Genomic DNA, 22,339 nt, shown 5'->3' with positions numbered 1-22,339 from the left:
AAAAATATGTTCACCAAAATCCTCATACAGGAATATTTGTTGTACCAACTTTACCTGTATTAACTCCAAACTGGAAGCAGTTCAGATGGCCTTCATAAAAAGAATGCACAAACAATGGAATTCTATTCAACAAAAAGAGCAATAAAGCACAGATCCACACAGTGCGTATTATATTGCATGGAAGAGGCTGGTCACAAAAGTTCTATATGATGCCATTTATGTAAAATTCTAAAACAGGCAAAACAAACCTGTGATGACAGAATCCAGATCAGTGCTTGCTTCTGGGAATGGAGGTGTGGGCTGACTCGGCAGGGGCAAGAGGGAACTTGCTGGGATGTTAACAGTGTTCTGTATCATAATCAAATTGGGACTCATTTTATAAAGCAGGGAGTGTACCAGAGATTGTAATCACAGAGATAGTTTGCCAGCCATGTCCAAGCATTATCTTTTCCTAATGGAAAGGATCATGCTTTGAACACAAATTGTGTTAATTATTCATTCACCTGGCAGTCTTCCTACAGAATTTTTTAGCAAGATAAACTACTCTGGGGTCTCATAGCTATACTGAATAGTTAACAATTGTACTGAACCTTTCACCGTAATTGTAGCGGCCTTCTGCTTTTGTCTGTGAGGGAATAACAGAGGCTGCAATTACCCTCCCACTAAAAATGACTAGAAAAGTGGACAAAAATATACACTACAACTGTTTTCAGATATTGGGCAATAGCTAGCACAGGGCTATGTTTTCTGAGAAAAGAAAAACAAACCCTTGTCTGTTTTAAGTTTTATCACAGGGGTTAATTTTAAGACCATGGTGTAGGGAGAAGAAACCCAAACGTAACCCAGTAGTCTCACTGAATTGAGGAGACAAGAGACCAGAATTTGGGGAGGCTGAGGTGACTAGAATTTGCTGGGCAGATTACCACAGAGCAAACAGCTCTGTAGAGAAAGAACTCCAGAAATGTTCATGGCTGAATACCAGTCTGTGCATACACGGTAAAACTACACATAGCCTGTCAAAAGAACAGTTACAGTGAAGCGGTTAGCCAGTTCATTCCCAGAGCTCACACGGAGCTATGAATCCACATACCCACCAGCCAGAAAGAAGAGACCTTGTCGACTACTCCAAAAAAGTACATCTTAGTAATGAGGCTAACTTAGCTCCAAAGTAAAGGCTACTTTACTGCTGTAACAAAACTTAAAAACTGATCCGCAAGCAGTTTAACTGCCTGCCAGAACAAAGTCCAGCTTATTTTGGGGGGTTTTTTTGACTGTGCCCCGGAGCTTGCAGGATCTTAGTTCCCTGACCAGGGTCCCCACAATGAGATGGCTGAGTCTTCACCACTGGACCACCAGAGAGTTCCCAAAGTCCAACTTTCTTGAAAATGATACAACAAAATCCAACATCCAATAAAAAATTATTAGACATGCAAAGAAGCAGGAAAGTGTGATCCTTAAATAGAAGAAAAGTCAATCAGTAAAAACATTGATGGCACAAGTAAAAAAGATGATGGAAATAGGAACACTAAAACAGCTGTTATGAATATGCTCAAGGGTTTAAGGGAAACACAAACATAATGAGAGAATGGAAGATTTAAGCAATCTAGCAAACCTATCACTAAAGTCCCAGGAGGGAAAGTAAGGGATCAGAAAAAAAATTTGAAGAAATAAGAGCCAAATTTTTTTATTATAATTATGTTTGCCATTAAAGACTGTGTGTGTGCTTAGTCACTCAGTTGTGTCTGACTCTTTGCCAACCCCATGGACTGTAGCCCGCCAGGCTCCTGTCTGTGGGGATTCTCCAGGCAAGAATACTGGAGTGGGTTGCCATGCCCTCCAGGGGATCTTCCCAACCCAGGGATTGAACCCAGGTCTCCAGCATTACAGACGGATTCTTCATGGTCTGAGCCAGTAGGAAGCCCCAAAACCATCACCTGTGAAATATAACAGCCATGAGAAAATACTGTTTTTTCACCTTTATCATTTAAGGTGAATTACAGGAAAAATTATTAGGTTAGACCAGTCACTTGAATTCACAGTAAATAATGTCAATTTCAGCTGGATAGAGGAGGAAAAATAAGTTGGATTTATCGTGGGCACTGAATACCAGAAGTGAATATTACCAACTACTTGCATTACACTGGCAGTATGAAATGGAATATAGTAGTTATAACAAAGAATTCCTTTTTGATTTGACCTTATTTGCAATTAAAGTAATCAAACTTTAAGTGGCAGTATGTGCCAGAAATGAACTTCTAATTTTCATGTTTTTAAAACATTTTGTATTATTATTTAGCTTCAGAAGAACTAACCATTGCTGGCATGACCTTTACAACTTTTGATCTGGGTGGACATGTTCAAGGTGAGAATCTACTACTCTTACAGTTGTTTTATTTTATTTAATAAAAATGTGACCATTATGTTACAGTGCATGAAATCTCGTTTTATTCAAGGAAAGCCAGAGTAGACTTAAAATTTAGGAATTATCACCCCTGGATAAATGCTTTAAATGCAAAGGGTGATTTTCATGATATTCCAGTGTAAGTCTGAATTGCTTTTGGTGATAAAGCATATGAGTAAAATTTTGCCTCCATTTTTTCTCTTCTTCAGCCCACCTCTCTCTCACTGTCATAATCATGTTATAAATATGTTATTGCTTTTTTTGCTCCATATGAAAAGCCTTCATTGGCTAACTCATTACCTACAAAATAAAGGCCATTCTCACTGACCTGGTATTCAGGATTTCTAAGATGCGATCACACTTTACTTTTTGAGTCTTAATTTCCCACTCTTCCCTTTGTCATGCTCTTTACTCCAACCAGACCAAACCATCTTGGTGTTCGTTCTTCCACCTCTGTGCTCACGTGGTCTCCGTCAGCACACAGGTGACCCACTTTCAGGGCTCAATGTTAAGTGCGGCTGCCTCCTCTGAGAAGCCACTCCCAGCTGGCTGTACTTACCTAGCAATTAGTACCTTTGTATACATGTCTAAAGATTGGAATGACTGTCTTATTTCAGACTCTACTAAACTTTATGGGATTGAAATGCTACTTTTTAATATCCCCAAAAGGACTTAGCAGTACCCACTACACAGTAATTCATAAATAATGAATACTACAAAGGTTGTGGCTAGAGAAAGCACATTTGAGATATACATCAATTGTTTAAAATATACATAAACTAATTCCTAGAATATAATGATTAGATTTAGAACCTAATGGAGGTTGAGGCTTCATCTCTATATGAAGGTGTTTTATAAAGCTGAAGTCCAGAGGAAAAAGGTTACCTTCCTCTAGGGCACCCTCAAAAATATTTTCTTTTCTAAAAGAGAATGTCATGGAAAAAATTACCCTAATCGTTTCATAAACTTGTTCTACGAGTATAACAATTTGCTTTATTTTTTAACTTAACAAGTCTGAACCTGATACTAATTTCCTTCTGTCACTGACTCCAGACTTGATCACTAGCAAAAAACTGATAAACTAGAAATGTCAAAAAGAAATGGATACTGCATATAACAAATAGTAGTGGTCCCTCCGATGGCCTTAATGTGCATCCTTGTCCATTAGCAAGTAAATATTAATTCTTCCTCTGACATGGGTAAACTGGGGCAGACTCAAGTATTTGACTTGCCCAAACTGAGGAAAACCTTTAATTTCTTCTTTGGTCATCTGGAAAGATTTTGGCAATACTGGGTGAAAGATTAACAAGTATATAATGATGTAGCAGCAGCTAAGGGCTAATTACACTTGATATCTTGTTGGACTGTTCCGTCAAACCATCTGCTAGGTTTGACCAGCAAATAAAATCTAACTCCTGATTGTTTTTGTTAGCTCGAAGAGTGTGGAAAAATTACCTTCCTGCTATCAATGGCATTGTATTTCTGGTGGATTGTGCAGACCATGAAAGGCTGTTAGAATCAAAAGAAGAACTTGATGTAAGTTAAATAATTAAAACTAACCAGTTGATCACTCTGGTAAGCCTGAGAAAACAGGTTAGAGATGTAGGTATGAGAGTGTAACTTTTCTGCAGCCTCTGATGTAACTCCTGACAATCTGTGGAGTTCAGAGATTACTTAGAATGCAGAGGGAGTACCTTGGAGTATCTGTGGCTACTGAGGAGTACTAACGAGACTTCCTTCCTGAAGGCTTAGGCTCATTCTATGCAGTGTGTGCCCTTGTAGTTCATTTCGTATCTGCTGCATTCCTGTAGTGGCTTGGTCTTAAGCCCCTGGTCCTCCAGGTGGTCTCTCCAGGAGCTGGCTAGAACCTAGAAATGGTATAACATGCTATCTTTGTCACCATTCCCAGGAGTGATCAAGGCCATGTGTAGCCACCTCCTCTCCCATCTCCCAGGTTACATGCTTCGTAAAGGGGCTCAGGAGCAGTAGGCAAGGCCAGTGCTAGACCTGGGCTCACAGAGAAAGGAGGTCCATGATTTGATGGAAGGTTGACCCGACCATGCTTCTGCCAAGAGCAAGCAAACAAGTACTTACTCACGTGGAAAAGTCCTGGTAAGTTCTGTGGTCATGGAGCAGAGCCAGAGAATTCCTTTGTTCCTACTTTGTACCAGGCACTATGCATATTAGCTCATTTAATTCTCAGATTAACTCTGTAAGGTAGGTGCTTACTATTGTAGATTCTCTTTGAACTTCAGCCAGCCTTATTTGTCTAAGATCTCACAACTCAAAAGCAGCAGAATTAGAAATGAAACCAGGTCTGCACACCTTCAAAGTGTTGAGGCTAGTCACAGTGAGCGTTTACAGAAGGAGACAGAGAGGCAGAAGGATGGAGCTGTGGGATCATTGAGCGCACTTTAAAATGTAGGGAAAGTTCACCAAAGAAAGCCAAACTGCCAGGATATGATAGAGTGAGCCCTTGATGCCCATTTGCTGTCTTGTCACAATGAGCCCTTTAGTTGCTTTTATATCAACATCTTAACTTTTGCTTTGTTTTTTTCAGTCACTAATGACAGATGAAACTGTTGCTAATGTGCCCATACTGATTCTTGGGAATAAGATTGACAGGCCTGAAGCCATCAGTGAAGAGCGGTTGCGAGAGATGTTTGGTTTATATGGTCAGACAACAGGAAAGGTAAAAAAAAATTTGACAGGTGTGAATACTTCATTCAGTAGTACAAATATCTTTTTATTTTATTTACTCTTAATCTTCTGAAAAGGTCTGTTCCCATACTACCCTTAACAGTAATCATGCTTATCAGTCTAATTGGCAGTCTGGCTTCTTTTTTTAAATTGGGATATAATTGACAGTATTAAAAGGCAAAATGATAGGATACTGAAAGAGAAACTCCCCAGGTCAGTAGGTGCCCAGTATGCTACTGGAGATCAGTGGAGAAATAACTCCAGAAAGAATGAAGGGATGGAGCCAAAGCAAAAACAATACCCAGCTGTGGATGTGACTGGTTGATAGAAGCAAGGTCCGATGCTGTAAAGAGCAATATTGCATAGGAACCTGGAATGTCAGGTCCATGAATCAAGGCAAATTGGAAATAGTCAAACAGGAGATGGCAAGAGTGAATGTCGACATTCTAGGAATCAGCAAACTGAAATGGACTGGAATGGGTGAATTTAACTCAGATGACCATTATATCTACTACTGTGGGCAGGAATCCCTCAGAAGAAACGGAGTGGCCATCATGGTCAACAAAAGAGTCTGAAATGCAGTACTTGGATGCAATCTCAAAAACGACAGAATGATCTCTGTTCATTTCCAAGGCAAACCATTCAACATCACAGTAATCCTAGTCTATGCCCCAACCAGTAATGCTGAAGAAGCTGAACAGTTCTATGAAGACCTACAAGACCTTTTAGAACTAACACCCAAAAAAGATGTCCTTTTCATTATAGGGGACTGGAATGCAAAAGTAGGAAGTCAAGAAACACCTGGAGTGACAGGCAAATTTGGCCTTGGAATACGGAATGAAGCAGGGCAAAGACTAATAGAGTTTTGCCAAGAAAATGCACTGGTCATGACAAACACCCTCTTCCAACAACACAAGAGAAGACTCTATACATGGACATCACCAGATGGTCAACACCGAAATCAGACTGATTATATTCTTTGCAGCCAAAGATGGAGACGCTCTATACAGTCAGCAAAAACAAGACCAGGAGCTGACTGTGGCTCAGACCATGAACTCCTTATTGCCAAATTCAGACTTAAATTGAAGAAAGTAGGGAAAACCACTAGACCATTCAGGTATGACCTAAATCAAATCCCTTATGATCATACAGTGGAAGTGAGAAATAGATTTAAGGGCCTAGATCTGATCGATAGAGTGCCTGATGAACTATGGAATGAGGTTCATGACATTGTACAAGAGACAGGGATCAAGACCATTCCCATAGAAAAGAAATGCAAAAAAAGCAAAATGGCTGTCTGGGGAGGCCTTACAAATAGCTGTGAAAAGAAGAGAAGCGAAAAGCAAAGGAGAAAAGGAAAGATATAAACATCTGAATGCAGAGTTCCAAAGAATAGCAAGAAGAGATAAGAAAGCCTTCAGCGATCAATGCAAAAAAATAGAGGAAAACAACAGAATGGGAAAGACTAGGGATGTCTTCAAGAAAATCAGAGATACCAAAGGAACATTTCGTGCAAAGATGAGCTCGATAAAGGACAGAAATGGTATGGACCTAACGGAAGCAGAAGATATTAAGAAGAGACGGCAAGAATACATAGAAGAACTGTACAAAAAAGATCTTCATGACCCAGATAATCACGATGGTGTGATCACGGACCTAGAGCCAGACATCCTAGAATGTGAAGTCAAATGGGCCTTAGAAAGCATCACTACGAACAAAGCTAGTGGAGGTGATGGAATTCCAATTGAGCTATTCCAATCCTGAAAGATGATGCTGTGAAAGTGCTACACTCAATATGCCAGCAAATTTGGAAAACTCAGCAGTGGACACAGGACTGGAAAAGGTCAGTTTTCATTCCAATCCCAAAGAAAGGCAATGCCAAAGAATGCTCAAAACTACCACACAATTGGACTCATCTCACATGCTAGTAAAATAATGCTCAAAATTCTCCAAGCCAGGCTTCAACAATATGTGAACCGTGAACTTCCTGATGTTCAAGCTGGTTTTAGAAAAGGCAGAGGAACCAGAGATCAAATTGCCAACATCCGCTGGATCATAGAAAAAGCCAGAGAGTTCCAGAAAAGCATCTATTTCTGCTTTATTGACTATGCCAAAGCCTTTGACTGTGTGGATCACAATAAACTGTGGAAAATTCTGAAAGAGATGGGAATAGCAGACCACCTGACCTGCCTCTTGAGAAATTTCTATGCAGGTCAGGAAGCAACAGTTAGAACTGGACATGGACAACAGACTGGTTCCAAATAGGAAAAGGAGTTCGTCAAGGCTGTATATTGTCACCCTGTTTATTTAACTTATATGCAGAGTACATCATGAGAAACGCTGGACTGGAAGAAACACAAGCTGGAATCAAGATTGCCGGGAGAAATATCAAGAACCTCAGATATGCAGATGATACCACCCTTATGGCAGAAAGTGAAGAGGAATTCAAAAGCCTCTTAATCAAAGTTAAAGTGGAGAGTGAAAAAGTTGGCTTAAAGCTCAACATTCAGAAAACGAAGATCATGGCATCCGGTCCCACCACTTCATGGGAAATAGATGGGGAAACAGTGGAAACAGTGTCAGACTTTATTTTTGTGGGCTCCAAAATCACTACAGATGGTGACTGCAGCCATAAAATTAAAAGACGCTTACTCCTTGGAAGGAAAGTTATGACCAACCTAGATAGCATATTCAAAAGCAGAGACATTACTTTGTCAACAAAGGTTCGTCTAGTCAAGGCTATGGTTTTTCCTCTGGTCATGTATGGATGTGAGAGTTGGACTGTGAAGAAGGCTGAGCACCGAAGAATTGATGCTTTTGAAGTGTGGTGTTGGAGAAGACTCTTGAGAGTCCCTTGGACTGCAAGGAGATCCAACCAGTCCATTCTGAAGGAGATCAGCCCTGGGATTTCTTTGGAAGGAACGATGCTAAAGCTGAAACTCCAGTACTTTGGCCACCTCATGCGAAGAGTTGACTCATTGGAAAAGACTCTGATGCTGGGAGGGATGGGGGGCAGGAGGAGAAGGGGACAACAAAGGATGAGATGGCTGGATGGCATCACTGACTCGATGGACGTGAGTCTGAGTGAACTCCGGGAGTTGGTGATGGACAGGGAGGCCTGGGGTGCTGCGATTCATGGGGTCGCAGAGTCGGACATGACTGAGCGACTGATCTGATCTGATCTGATCTTAGTTTCAGGTGTCCAACCAGACATCTTTAAATTACTGTTGTCCAACTTCACAAGCCCATTTTCATTTTCTTATTAAAAAATGTCATTGGTACATTTGGGTCTTTTTTAAATGTCCGCATTTGTTTTCTTCCTACCACTGAATGAAATGAAACCTTTTCTTCAGTTCAGTCTCTCATTCGTGTCTGACTCTTTGCGGCCTCATGGGCAGCAGCACGCCAGGCTTCCCTGTCCATCACCAACTCCTGGAGCTTGCTCAGACTCCTGTCCATCGAGTCGGTGATGCCATCCAAACATCTCATCCTCTCTCGTCCCCTTCTCTTCCTGCTTTCAATCTTTCCCAGCATCAGGGTCTTTTCCAATGAGTCAGTTTTTCACATCAGGTGGCCAAAGTATTGGAAGTATCACCAACCTTTTCTTAGTGATACAAAAAATGTCACAGCCTATGCATATGGGAAACTTAATGAAAGCTTTCAAAGTTTTGTCATAATTTTTCAGAATTAGCCACTAAATAATATATTTGAATGTTTAAGCATACCAGTAGTGTGTTTAGGCCCCTGGTTCAGTGTTTAAGTCCAGAGTTCCCCACAGATAAAAATGAAATGTATACTTGGCTATAGCAGAGTTATGGGGTTTTCCGAACATACATTTCATAATTAAGGTTTAACACACATTATTTCTGCATTCATTTTTACTGGGATTTGTTTTAGGGAGGGAGCTTAGTATTGAAAAATCCCAGAGTAGAGCAATATGGCAGCCTGTGGAAGGGGACTATTACGTTAGATAAGGTAGACTTTGGTCTGTTTTCTGTGTGTTCTTTTTAATAAGTCAACTCCACATTAATTTTAAGAATCGCCTTGTTAGGTCATGAATCTACTCACAGAATGTTTGTTTTTAATATTAGTGAAGCCAGTTGTCCCAGGTAACTTGAATTTTTTCAAAGTCACAGATTATTTTCATTCTTGTGCACCTCACAGGCTCACCTCTATCCCACTGAATGGACATCTGTCCTACAGTAGAATGAGAGGAGGTGCCCTATGTGTTTAGGGGAAGGGACTTGGGTGACGAACAGCCATGGCTTTACCACAGCCCCCCTTTGTTCTAAGATGTACGAACTCTGAGATGCAGCTCTCCTAGGGAGTAGGGCTTTTATTTCATTAAGAGGTCACCCAACATAATGCCCATCTTCTCTCCTAGGGCAATGTATCTCTGAAAGAACTGAATGCCCGGCCCTTAGAAGTTTTCATGTGCAGCGTGCTCAAAAGACAAGGCTACGGAGAAGGCTTCCGCTGGATGGCACAGTACATTGATTAACCAGCCCACAGCAGTTCCAGGTCTCACCATTCAGGCCTACTCAGAGATTTGATCACTCAACATGCATAACTTGAATTCAATAGACTTTTATTGTTGGTTAGAAAACAGATGTTTTTTAGATTATTAATATTTTATCAACTTAATTTGAGTGAGAATTGAAAACTGATTCAAGTAAGTTTGAATATCACAATATTAGCTTTCTAATTCCATAAAAATACTTAGTTTTTACAGTTTATAATGTGACATTACCCCCAGCACCATTTTTGAACAGCAACTTTCCAGACATTTGAAGCACTTTTTAACAACATGAAACTATAAATATCAACCATATTTAAAAGCTCATCATGTTAAATTTTTTATGTAATTTTTTGGAACTAGTTTTTAAATTTTAGATTATATGTCCACCTATCTTTAGTAAGCAGTTAATAATAAGCTTTTATGACTGCATGATGCCTTACAGTTTCAATTATTATTTCTCATGCAAACGTCATGCAATAAAACAAACCCTAATGTTTGGCATCCTTGTTGGGCAAATGTTTCATTTTAATGTGTCTTATCTGGCTAGTATGCTCTGAAGTTTTGCATATTTAATATTAAATATATGAGAGGGTTGTGGGGAAAGGAGATTGCTTTAGAATATTTAGGATAATGTTTAAGTCCCTACAGGCTTTTGCATTTATCTAGAGACAAGTTGTGTTTGGTTGCACCTTATACCACATTTATCTCTGAATCATGTATATTTTTATCTGTAACACTACCATGACCAGTGCTGACGGGGTCCACGTCCTAGTCCCTGTGGGATCGGCCTTCTGAAGAAAAGCACATGTTCTGGTACAACCCAAAGTTAATTTTTGGTTTGATGAGCCAATCCCAGTTGTCTAATTCTGAAGTGCTCCAATCTTAATGGCACCCAGTTTGGTAATCTGCCTTTTCACCAAAAATAATGACAAGCACCAGTGTCCCCACACCTAGAGGTACCCCCCAGTCTTACTTAATGGCACTCAGTGGTACTCAGCAGGGCAAGTGACACATAGGGAGTTGTGCAGTTGCATGGTGGAGGCCTGCATCTGAGGATAAAGAAAGCGTGTTCTGCCTCAGTTGTCACTGAGATATTTGAAGACTTTGTTCCTGTCCTATGGCTCTTTTGCATTTTGGGTATATTTTATTTCTTGGTGGAAAGAAAATGAATCCATGTATATAATTTTCTTTTTTCTTAATTATTCTCAACCAGCTCTTAACTTTACAGCACAAAGGCTTTTGTTTTTTGATACCATGCTTGCCACATGGTAGTGTCTACAGGCCTCACTGGTAACATTTTCTAATCAGATTTTGGTTAGCTTTTTAAAGCATTTTATTTTTTTTATAAATTGAATTCTTTTTTCCCATATGTCTGAGATTCCCATAATTAGTTGAAAGACAAGTGCCAAATATTTAGTTTTAAAGACTCTCAAGCTTAAGATTTCCTCTCTTGGTCATAAACCAAGGTTTTATAGTATATTCAATCAATTCTATTGAGAATAGATTGCTCCAATTCCATCAAGAGTAATTTTAATATCAGAATTACTGTTTTCTCTAGCTCTTGTCCAAGTCAGAGTTAATATAGCCCTTTCTGTCATCAATAATATAATACTGTATGTGAAGCAAATAAGGATTGAAAGATATGCCTGGAAGGAATTACTAGTTAGCTAAACCAACAAGGTCATTTCATCATGACATTTGGTTTTAGGAATTTAGCTATCCTGTTTCATTTTCAGCTTCCTTCAAAAGAAAAATAAAAAAGCTTTCTCCCTATCTAAAAATATCAGTAACACCAGGGAAAAGTAGGAAATGACATTCAGCCTCTTGGTTTATTCTGCCAGATATGTTTAAAGTTCTCATTTCTAACGTCTTGACTGAACAGAATTAAGCCTTATTCAAAGTAATTGCCTCTTGTTGATGGTATCTGTTTTCAGTATTTACAGGGACATGCTTTTCTTCAAGTATTTCCTAGTATCGTGATAACTGAGAAGTTAATTATCTGTGTTATAAATTCGTGTAAAAGAAAAAGCTTACTGGTTTCTCTAGAGGGGATTTGCTTTCTGGCACAAACTCTCTTGTTCCAGAACTCTCATTCTAGGTCCATCACTGGGATCAAAGGAACAGAGTCACTTTGTGGACCACAGCTAAACTGTGGATATTTTCCCACTGATGTAAGAGTCTTCCAGAGTCTGAACCTCTGGAAATGAAGGTGCACTTTCCTGCCAGCTCCAGGGAGATGGGCCTCAGAGTTCGCCAGCCATTGGCCTTATCATCCAGCTCTGAGAGCTCCTCAGAAAACGTAGAGAGTCACTGCGTCCATCAGGAGAAGCAATTTAAGAGAATGCCAAGAAATGGCAGAAGCACGTGGGAAAAGCATATACTCTGTATGTGCCTGTGCAAGTGTGTACGTTTGTGGAGTATTTTGGGGGTAAATGTAGTTAGTTTTGTTCTTCCCTCTATAAAGTGTGAACATGTACAAGTTAAGACTGGATTCCATATACATCAGGAAGTGTTCAAAAGATGTTTTAAAATCTTAAGTCCAAAACTCTAAAAACAGATGGCCTCAGCTGGCTTATATACTTTTAAAAAGATTCTTAACCCCACACCTGTTTCAATGACTGCTATTAATTATACTTTTCTGTAACTGGTTAAATTGATGGATTCCAGTTTATCTTGATGAATTTTTAGATTGGAGATTATAGCATTTTTAAAAATTGGGCACAGATATTCCCTGAAGAATATGAAAAATATTTACTATTGACTTAGTTAACCCAGTATCCCTGAGTGCCAAAGAACTATGAATTCAGATATTGCCTGCATAGATCTAAATTTTAGTTTTGTGTGCCGTGTACATATACAACTTTACTGTGGTTTACAGCATAAACACAGAATGTTGTTTCTTTTCTTTAGTTTTCAACTGGCTCACACGACATGTAGTGCTTTCCAGCACATAAACTACTTGTAAATCACTGAAATAGAGTAATAACTGCGATACAAGTGTTTCTTGTCTTCTGCAAAATGATTTGATTAACCACATTCAAAATCCAGCATTTTCACAAGTTCCGTCATTGAAAACAGAATACCTCTAGCTGATGACTCGAGCTTCAGCAGACAGGTTTACATTTTCCGAACCTGTATCTGGTATGTGACTCAGTGTGGCGTTTCAGTCTTGTTCGTCACTTACATGACTGAAGTTTGCAAGGCTTCTATTGCCAAATAAATTTTGATCAGAGTACACTGACAAAGCTAATATAAAAGAAAGTTTCTCAGAATATCGTGTGTTGATTTAGAGTACATTGTTTGAATCATTTTAAATATATGTAAAAGTTGGTGAAGTTTCAAAAAAATCTCCAAGACAACATGAAAAATTTGAGATTAGCAAATATAAATTTATGGATAAAATTAATAAGGAATTAGAGGTTTTCTATAAACCTTTAGTTGTTTTTTGTTATAAATAGTAAGAGTTCAGAAAACATATTTTAAATTAAGGACTAAATTCTCAAAGCCCAATATTAATGTTTCTGGTCTTTCCAATCACTGTCCTTTTGAAATGCAGATTAGTGCTTTTTAACCAAAAAAGAAAAAAAGAACAAGCTCTTAAAAATATGGGGCTGTGCCTCTGTGTAAAGTGATTGGGATTTTGTTAAAACCATGTTTCTACTCTTGAACCCTATAGCCATTCCCCCTCACATATCTCCAGCCCATACCTGGAAATCCCTGAGTATAAAGGGAATTGACCTCTCTTGATTTGACCAACTATTGACTATCTATTGAAGATGCAGTTTTGAATCAACTAATTTTTGTCTTCACAATTTAAAACATTAAATAGATAATATATTTAATACCTCTGATTATTCTGGGCTTTGACCATACCTTTAAACAGAATCCAAATTAATCACAGTAAAGGAAGCAAATTTATTCAAAGTAAACTTTGTTTCAGGAGTGCCCCCACTCCAAATGGATTTTAAGACGGAAATGGGAAAGGCTTTTGAGTGATTTCATGGAGAATTATTATCTTTGGAAAAGATTCACGTCAGAATGGCCAACTTCACCTGGGTTTCTGGACTCCCTGGTGCTGCTCCTAACCTGAACTCATTATCTACTGCCATACTGAGGCAAGAGCACTCAGGGTGAATGTAGTCAGGTAGCTTTCAAAGTGATCAAAGTGTTTTCTGTGGTGAGGCCTTTAGTATCTGGCTGGATGCAGAGTATGTTGAAGTGGTAAGTCGGTGATAAGTTTTTCATCATTAACCTTGTTTGCACTTTTGTACACCACTGCTTGCACTAGTATCTTAGTGTAAATTTTAACAATTGTTTTACAGTGTATACAGATTGTTAAGCATTAATTTATATACAGATGTTTCTGTTTACCTTTATGTATTTTACAAAGAACAGCTATAACAGATGGTTAAATGTTCTTGAATTGTGTTTGTGTGTTATTTTGATTATGTTCTATTATCTTTTTACCCCCTATGATTTGAGTGTCAGAAATAGAAAAATAAAATAATTACCTGGTCTTTGAAACACTCTGGTGTCAGGTCCCGTTTTTATCATCTAATAGATTTTACTGTGCTTATTAGAAATTTGTTGAACTTTGAAATTACTAAGGTTATAGAAGGTGCCCTCTGTGCAAGGATTCCAAGGAACTGAGGCTTAATTTGCTTAGACTAGAAAAAGCTTATAAGCATGCTATAGTAGGACTTAAACAATGCTGACTCAGTTGAAATGTGAAAAATAAGCAGTTGGTTGGTTTTATCTACATCAAGGTTCTCAAGCTTTAGTATGCATCAGAATCTCCTAGGGGTGGGGGGGAACTTTAAAAAAACAAACACTAGAGGAAAAAAAAAATTCCCACCAAAAACTGTGAATCAGTAAATCTGGGGTGGAGTGGAAGGCAAGCATATAAATCTTCAACAAGTTTCTCAGGTTTTTCTGATGCCAGAATGTGTAGATTTTCATTTAGGAGAAACAGTAATATACCACTAAATAATTAATACTAAATGATCATTGGCTAATCAGTGAAGAAAAAAAATTTTTTTTTTTCCTGAGAATTCATTTACTAGTAAATCCTACCATCAATGTAGGGCTTCCCTGGTGGTTCACTGGTAAAGAATCTGCCGGCCAATGAGGAGACACAGGTTCAGTCCCTGGGTCAGGAAGATCCCATGGAGCAGGAAACCGCAACCCACTCCAGTATTCTCCCCTGGGAAATCCCATGGACAGAGGAGCCTGGTCGGCTACAGTCCATGCAGTGGCAAAGAGTCACATACAAATGAGCAACTGAGCATGCACGCACATCACTGTAACCTGTAGCTGGTGGTTCTCAACCTTGGCTACAATTCAGAATCACTGAAAGCCCAGGGAGCAGAATTTTTTCAACTCAGGTGATGCAAGTGAAAAATTATCATTTTGGTAAGGATTATCAAGCTACTTTTGAGACTTAAATCCAACTATAAGACCTTTCTAAGGACTTCTGTGGTGGTCCAGTGGTTAAGAATATACCTTGCAACACAGGCGATGCAGGTTTGACCCCCAACTGGAGAACTGAGATTCCCACATGTGGCGGAGCAACTAAGCCCAAGCCCCTCAACTACTGAGCCCACGCACCAGAGCTAGACGGTCCATGCACAGCAACAAAAGATCCTGCAGGTCGCAACTAAGACCTGATGGAGCCAAATAAATAAATATTAATAAATACAACTTCATACAGCCATTCTTCTAACCTTTCCACTAACAATGTGCAGGATGGCATAAGGCTTTGTGCTAACTCTTTTAACATAACCAGTCATGATTCTATTACCGTTGAAGTTGTTCAGTCATGTCCGACTCTGTGACCCCATGGACTGTACCTTACCAGAATCCTCCATCCATGGGATTTTCCAGGCAAGAATACTGGAGTGGGTTGCCATTTCCTTCTCCAAGAGATCTTCCCGACCCAGGGATTGAACCTGGGTCTCCCGCATTGTAGGCAAGACGCCTTACCATCTGAGCCACCAGGAAAGTCCAATTACCACTGAGTCCATCAAATAGAGAGTTAGCATGCACTCAAACTATTTGTTGAACTGAAACTAACAAAGTAGACAGTGAATGTACTGAAGGGATAAATGCTAAGAAAATAAAATCCAGTTTATTCAGACATTTCTCCAAATAAGACATACAGATGGCTAATAAATACATGAAAAGATACTCAACATCACTCATTATTTTAAAAATGCAGATCAAAACTACAATGAGGTATCACCTCACATTTGTCAAAATGACCATCATCAAAAAGTCTACAAACGATAAATGCTGGAGAGGGTATGGAGAAAAGGGAACTCTCTTGTACTGTTGGTGGGAATGTAAATTGATACACCCACTATGGAGAACAGTATGGAGATTCCTTAAAAAACCAAAAATAAAACATTTATATGTCCCAACAATCCCACTACTGAGCACATACCCTGACAAAACCATAATTGAAACATGCAGCGCTATTTATAAGAGCTAGAATGTGGAAGCAACCTATTAACATGTCCATCAACAAATGAATGGATAAAGAAGCTGTGGTACATATATACAATGGAATATACTCAGTCATAAAAAAGAAAACATTCGAGTCAGTTCTAATGAGGTAGTGACCTAGAGCCTATTATACAGAATGAAGGAAGTCAGAAAAACAAATATCGTATATTAACACACATACATGGAATAGAAAGACGGTACTGAAGCCTACTGCAGAGCAGCAATGGAGATGCAGACACAGAGAACAGACTTGTGGACACAGTGGGAGGAAGAGAGGGGACAAACTGAGATGGGAACATGGAAACACACATCACCCTATGCAAGACAGTGGGAATTTGCTATATGACGCAGGGAGTGCAAACTGGTCTCTGTGACAACCTAGAGGGGTTGGATGAGGCGGGGAGGCAGGACGGAGGTTCAAGAGGGAAGGGACATATGTATACCTATGGCTCATTCATGCTGATGTATGGCAGAAACCAACACAATACTGTAAAAGCAATTACCCTTCAATTAAAAACAAGTTTTTAAAATGGAAAAAGGTCGTTTATTTACCTCATTTTCTTGAATTTAATTACACAACGTCCCACCAGACTATCTGACGGGCTTCCCAGGTGGCGTGAGTGGCAAAGAACCCACCTGCCAATACAGGAGATGTAAGGGACACGGGTTCAATCCCTGGGTCGGGAGGATCCCCTGGAGAAGGGCATGGCAACCCACTCCAGTATTCTTGCCTGGAGAGTCCCATGGACAGAGGAGTCTGGGGGAGCTACAGTCCATAGAGGCTCACAGAGTTGGACATGACCCAAGCGACTTAGCAAAGCACACAGCACAAACTATCTGATATTTGTACTAAAGGTACAGCAATGCAACGTCACAGCCCTCCAAAGAGTGTGAAAAGCACCTTGTGGGGAACAGGGGAACTAGGAAACTGTAAAAGAAGCCTTTTGGGTGGCGGCCACCATCCTCCTAATTGAAAGGTGAGAACAACAACTTAGAAACCTGATGATTAAAAACAAAGGTCCCCAAAACAGGCCCTTATAAAGGATTCAGCTGGGTATTAAGTTAGTTGACAAAGGTCAAAGCCTGTGTTTACAAAGCCTCCTAACTTGATTTACGTAAAATTAGACACCAAAACTCAATAATTTTCTGGCTATTATGTGGTAAACAAAGGAAGCCTTGCTTTGGAATGTGGATTTTGATTGCAGGCAGTACGGTGAACCATTTAACATGCTTATTAAAGTCACTGAGTTCAGTGATGGCACCATGCCACTACAAACAAGCTGGTAACATTGCAAAAAGAAACTGAAGAGCTTTCTTACCCGATCATATTGAAAGGACCTGGGTTAATGGGTAACAGTCCGCCAGTCAAAATCTTCAGAGGTGTCGTGTTTGGTGGCCGTTAAAACTAAACAAGGGGAAGAAATAATTGGAGGTGAGGTACAGGTGAAGAGAGAGAACACTTGGGGTCAAAATAAAGATATCTGTTTACTCCTTTCTTGAGCTAAAAGGAATTGAATGTGAGCCTCATCAGTGGAGTTGTAGTCTTATTTCATCTGGGATTAGGAAAATCCCAGAAACTAGAGAGATTATAAAGATAACCATTACAGCACCATTTTTAGGGTTCTCTCCTAGTCCTTGGGTTTGGCTTAAGGTCTCTAGACCCAACTCGTGACTAGGAAGCCACACCAGATTGATTGCAGTCTGGAGAAAAGCACATTGACTTCCCTCCATTCTATGGACTTCTCTTTCGAGACCCAAATAGTCAACAGACTTTCTTTGAGTAAAACACAGAATAGGTGAGTTCCAGCCCTGTTCTTGGAGAAGGCAATGGCACCCCACTCCAGTACTCTTGCCTGGAAACTCCCATGGACAGAGGAGCCTGGTAGGCTGCAGTCCATGGGGTCTGGAAAGTCGGACACGACTGAGCGACTTCTCTTTCGCTTTTCACTTTCCTGCATTGGAAAAGGAAATGGCAACCCACTCGTGTTCTTGCCTGGAGAATCCCAGGGATGGGGGAGCCTGGTGGGCTGCCATCGGTGGGGTTGCACAGAGTCGGACACAACTGAAGCAACTTAGCAGCAGCAGCAGCAGCCCTGTTCTGGGCCCCAGAGCTTATTTGCAACTAGGGGGTCCACTGCAAGGGGAAACAAGTCTGGCAGTTCCTGAAGGAAACCATGCAATGCTACTTTCTTTTCTGACTTCAGGGTAGTAGACGCAGGGGCAAAAAGCTATTTTGAGACCAGTCTGAAACTTTCTCCACATCAGCTTCTATGTGGGACCAAGTTCAGAATCCACAGTCCTCTGGCAGTCTGATGGCAGTGGGCCCCCTCTTGGATTTTGAAGCCTCACTCTGCCTTCGTCTTTGGAGAAGCAGTTTCTGATTACTTGACATGTTGGCGGCCTTGCTCACTGCTCCATGTGCAGGGCTGGGCTGAGTAAAATATGAGGGAGGGTTTTACCTACTCACCTACTCATGGGTTCATTTTCTCTCTTTTACACATAAAGCCTTATGTGTGGAAAACTATTAGTTATCACCAGATCTTCTGCAAGTACTGTGCAGGTGTTGGGTTCAGGTTGGGACAGGTGGCCACACTGTCTGCCTGCCCGTCCGCGAGCCAGTCAGCCAGCTGGCATTTCAACACCTCCTTTCTGGGGACTTACATGGAACAATGAAAAATGGGCAGCCATCTGCCCAAGACACTATGGAAGGCAAAAGGGAAAGGCCCTCAAACACCATCGAGGTTTCTAAAAAGGGGGCACCAGAGCTGAATCTTGAAGGCAAAAAAACTGTTTAGTAAAGAAGGGGTGAACAAGGTGAGTGTAAGCAGACAGAAGAGCAAAGACAAAGGCACGGCAGAAAACAGCATGCTGTGACTTGGGGCTGGTAGCGCCCAGAGCCTAAAGAGATGCTGTGTGGACAGCGTATTAGACAGATGTCAGTGGAGGAAAAGACAAGAACACGAGGCCTAAACTGAGAAGGCAGGAGAGCAGGGCTGCTCGTTCCCATCTTTCAGCCCGCTCTTCACCTGTCAAATGAGGCTACTTCTAACACTGATTCCAAAACCAATGGTTTATGATATATGACCACATTTTTCAACCCAAGGCAGGAGCCAGCGATCCACCAGGAGAGCCTGCTCATGGGGCCATAAGATCAGGAATAGGCTATTTGAAGTTGGGAACAACTGTACAGACATGTTGTGGCATGTTGCCCCCAAAATGCCACGTTGAGCATGCACAGCAGAATGTGTGCTAGTGACAACAAAGAAGACACAGGTTTGAGGTCAAATTAAAAATAACACAGGGTGGATGTTGCACAGGGAACTCTGCTCAATGTTATATGGTGGCCTGGATGCGAGGGGTGTTTGGGGAACAATGGATACATGCATACCTATGGCTGAGTCCCTTTGTCGTGCACCTGAAATTATCACAACACTGTTAACTGGCTATAATCCAATATAAAATTAAAAGTTAAAAAAAAAAAACAAGCTGGAACTGTTGACACAGCCAGTATTGCCAACCTATTCAATAAAAGACATGAGGCTAAGGGGGTGGAGGGTTGGGGCTCCCTGAGGGTAGCCAGGAGCTGAGACCCCAACTGTCCTTCTCTGATCCCCCTTCTCCACGAACCTCTTACCTGGGGGCTGGCTTTGCCTGCACGGTGTGGGGATCTGATGGTTCCATCCATCAAGCAGGAGAGGCATAAGAGAAGTAGCTGAGGAGAATACCCTGCCTTCAAATCCCCTAGTAAAGTCCTGAACTTGAAAAGTCAAGCGGGCAAGGTATCCTAACTCCTCACACAGCCCAAGGACTGCCCCCAAACACTGGACCGGACTTGATCTCTGTGGCTCCATGGCTCAGAACAGCCTGTGAATAGAAACATGTTTCAAGGCAACAATTACAGTTGAATTTAAGGAAGACGTTTTAAACAATATGGATGGCTTAGCAATGGATTGCTTACAAAATGACAGGCTCTCAGTCACTAGAATTCAGAGACTGTCCTAGAGAAGGTGGTGGGCAAGACGAGCTTTCATGCCCCCCAACCACCTAAACCCTGAGGTATCACCTAGATGAGGGTCCGTGGCGGAGGCCTAAGCAGGAACCAGGATTGATAACGCTGGTCGGTACTGGTCTCGTACCCCTTCTTGACCAGAAGGGAAGTGCTCCTGGAAGGCAGAGGGGTCCCTAAGACTTGAGCATCCCCTCTGGTTCTTGATGGCCCTTCAGGGCACACTGCTCCCTTTGCCAAGAATTCATTTAGGAGTCTAACAGTGGACGACGCAGCTATCGGGGACCGCCACGGCAGCTCCTTCCGTAAGCTGAGGAGCATAAATAATTACGGCGGGCATGTGGGAAACAAGGTTTTATATACCAAGCGCCTGTCACCATAGCCAGGCAGTCACCCAGGGTCCCAAAATAGCAGTTCAGAATATCCACAGTGACGGTTTATTTTGCTGAGTCACTCTTCCTTTTTGGCTTCTCCTACAAACCCTGCTGCTCTTCTGAGTTTCAGGTTAATCCCAACATTCAGTCCCTAGCAATGCAACGTTCCTTCTCTGCAACAAGGGGTTGGGTGAGGGGGTGGAGAGCAAAATTCAGCTAGCTCCCGCCTCCTGGGTTATACCGTTTTAGAATGGCCGCGGAGGAACCCAGAATGCTGGGAAGGTGGGTGTGTTTCAGCCGCAGGCAGCTGATTGGCTCAGGTGTCACGTGAGCGGTGCCCCGGATGACCGCCAGGTGCTTCCAACCCGCCCTCGGCCGGGCCCCCACCCATGCATCACGTGACCTTCCTCTGCCCTGCCCCCATACCACAGGTGCCTCGGTTGGGCATAGGGCGGCCCATGAGAACAACGGAACTTCAGTGAACAAATCCCTCTGGCATCCTGGCCTCTCTAGTCAGCCTGCCGGTGTCAGGGCGCCCTCTGCCTTAACCTCCGTCCCCCTCCTGTCACAGTGGTTCCTCATTCTAATCACCGCACACCCAGGCTCACTTTGCTACACTCTCAGTCACCATGCTTGGGGTGGGGCGCCCAGCAGGAACGCTCATCCTCATTTAACAGATAAGGAAACTGAGGCCCAGAAAGGGCCAAAACACAGTCCTTAATTCTCTTTTACCCCAGGGCCCGCACGAATCCATTTCTAGTCACTTCCTCATGTGCGGTGCATTCCTGGATGAATTTTCTGGACTTGAATGGCCACGAATAGCTAACGGTAACCAAAGATGGCGTAGAATAAGGCAGATTGCCCTCTGAACACAAACCCCTAGACCTGGGCAAGCCATCTTACAATTGCTGTCACCCAAATCACGAAGCCTGCCCCACACTCCCAGCTCTTTCAGAGAGGCGTGGGCCCCATTTCCAAGCCTGCAGGACGGATTACTTACCTTCCTTCCATTGCCCACAGGTCCTGCTCAGCAGTTTGCCCTGTCACCATCGGGGCTGGATCTGGTGCTTCACTTCCATGTTCACACATGGCTACTGCTATGCTCCTAACGACCCCTCTCCTGGTGACATGAATCTGTGGCCACCGTGGCATTCTGACAATGTGATGACCCTAAGCTTCTTCCTGCTCTGGCTCTGCCAAAGTCCAGTCTGGAGGCTCTCTGCAGCCACAGTCAGTCCCACCAACCAGTTGGCCTTAAGGTAAAAGGAAGGGCCCTGTCAGGCTCTCACCTCACCCTCACTGACCACATCCTCTGACCATGGGCTTTCCCACCAGGACCTAAAGAAATTGGTATCCCCAATGTCCTCTATTTGACAGATGGAAAAACCGAGGTACATCAAGTCAACGGCAGAAGACTAGAACCTCGGTTTCCTGATCCTGGGTTAGACATACTTTCCTAAGGCGTTGTACAAAAATCACTATGGGGATGGGGTTAACAACAATAAAAAGAAGCCTTCTTGAGTTTGAGTTGGGGGACCCAGGGGACTCATGGATAGTCTAGGAAAGGAATTTTTGCCATGCTGTTTGGCTTGTGAGATCTTAGTTCTGCAACCAGGGAATGCAACCGCAACAGCAAGAGTGCCAAGTCCTAATCACTAGACCACCAGGGAATCCGCTTTTTTGCTTTTTAATGTTTTAGAATGGTTTATTTTTCCTTAACATCGTGTTTGTTGTTACAACAAAGCAGTTGCACATTATTAAATGTAGCAGGTTTTTTTTTCCCCCTATATAGGATTCTTTTTTTAAAGAATTGTGGGGAAAAATAAAAAACAAAA

General features: G+C 41.6%; 1 protein-coding gene and 1 long non-coding RNA gene across 4 annotated transcripts in view; one reads left to right on the top strand and one right to left on the bottom strand.

Annotated features, from left to right (window-relative positions):
- Window positions 1-14,144, top strand: part of SAR1B (secretion associated Ras related GTPase 1B) — a 34,289-nt gene extending 20,145 nt beyond the window's left edge. For 2 of the 3 annotated variants that reach the window (XM_086411664.1, XM_086411665.1), the window contains exons 4-7: window positions 2,297-2,362; window positions 3,834-3,937; window positions 4,962-5,093; window positions 9,486-14,144. In XM_086411664.1, the coding sequence (XP_086267790.1) occupies window positions 2,297-2,362; window positions 3,834-3,937; window positions 4,962-5,093; window positions 9,486-9,602 (419 nt within the window). In that variant the 3' untranslated portion in view covers window positions 9,603-14,144. Of the gene's footprint in view, window positions 1-2,296; window positions 2,363-3,833; window positions 3,938-4,355; window positions 4,514-4,961; window positions 5,094-9,485 lie in introns of all 3 variants that reach the window. The other variant, XR_015167425.1, reaches the window with a different exon arrangement.
- On the bottom strand, window positions 1,669-20,780 carry LOC147369380 (uncharacterized). Its single transcript, XR_015167430.1, has 4 exons — window positions 20,083-20,780; window positions 19,759-19,988; window positions 17,444-17,529; window positions 1,669-1,934 (listed from the first exon to the last, which is right to left on the bottom strand). It is a non-coding gene; the product is annotated as an uncharacterized LOC147369380 (long non-coding RNA).
- Between the last annotated feature and the right edge of the window lie 1,559 nt (window positions 20,781-22,339).

The sequence above is a fragment of the Bos grunniens genome, chromosome 7, assembly GCF_055505025.1.
Source record: "Bos grunniens cultivar Pamir isolate PY7600 chromosome 7, Bosgru_T2T1.0, whole genome shotgun sequence".
Taxonomy (NCBI): domain Eukaryota; kingdom Metazoa; phylum Chordata; class Mammalia; order Artiodactyla; family Bovidae; genus Bos; species Bos grunniens.
Note: the sequence above shows the minus strand (reverse complement) of the source record. Positions and strands in the feature narration are given on the sequence as shown.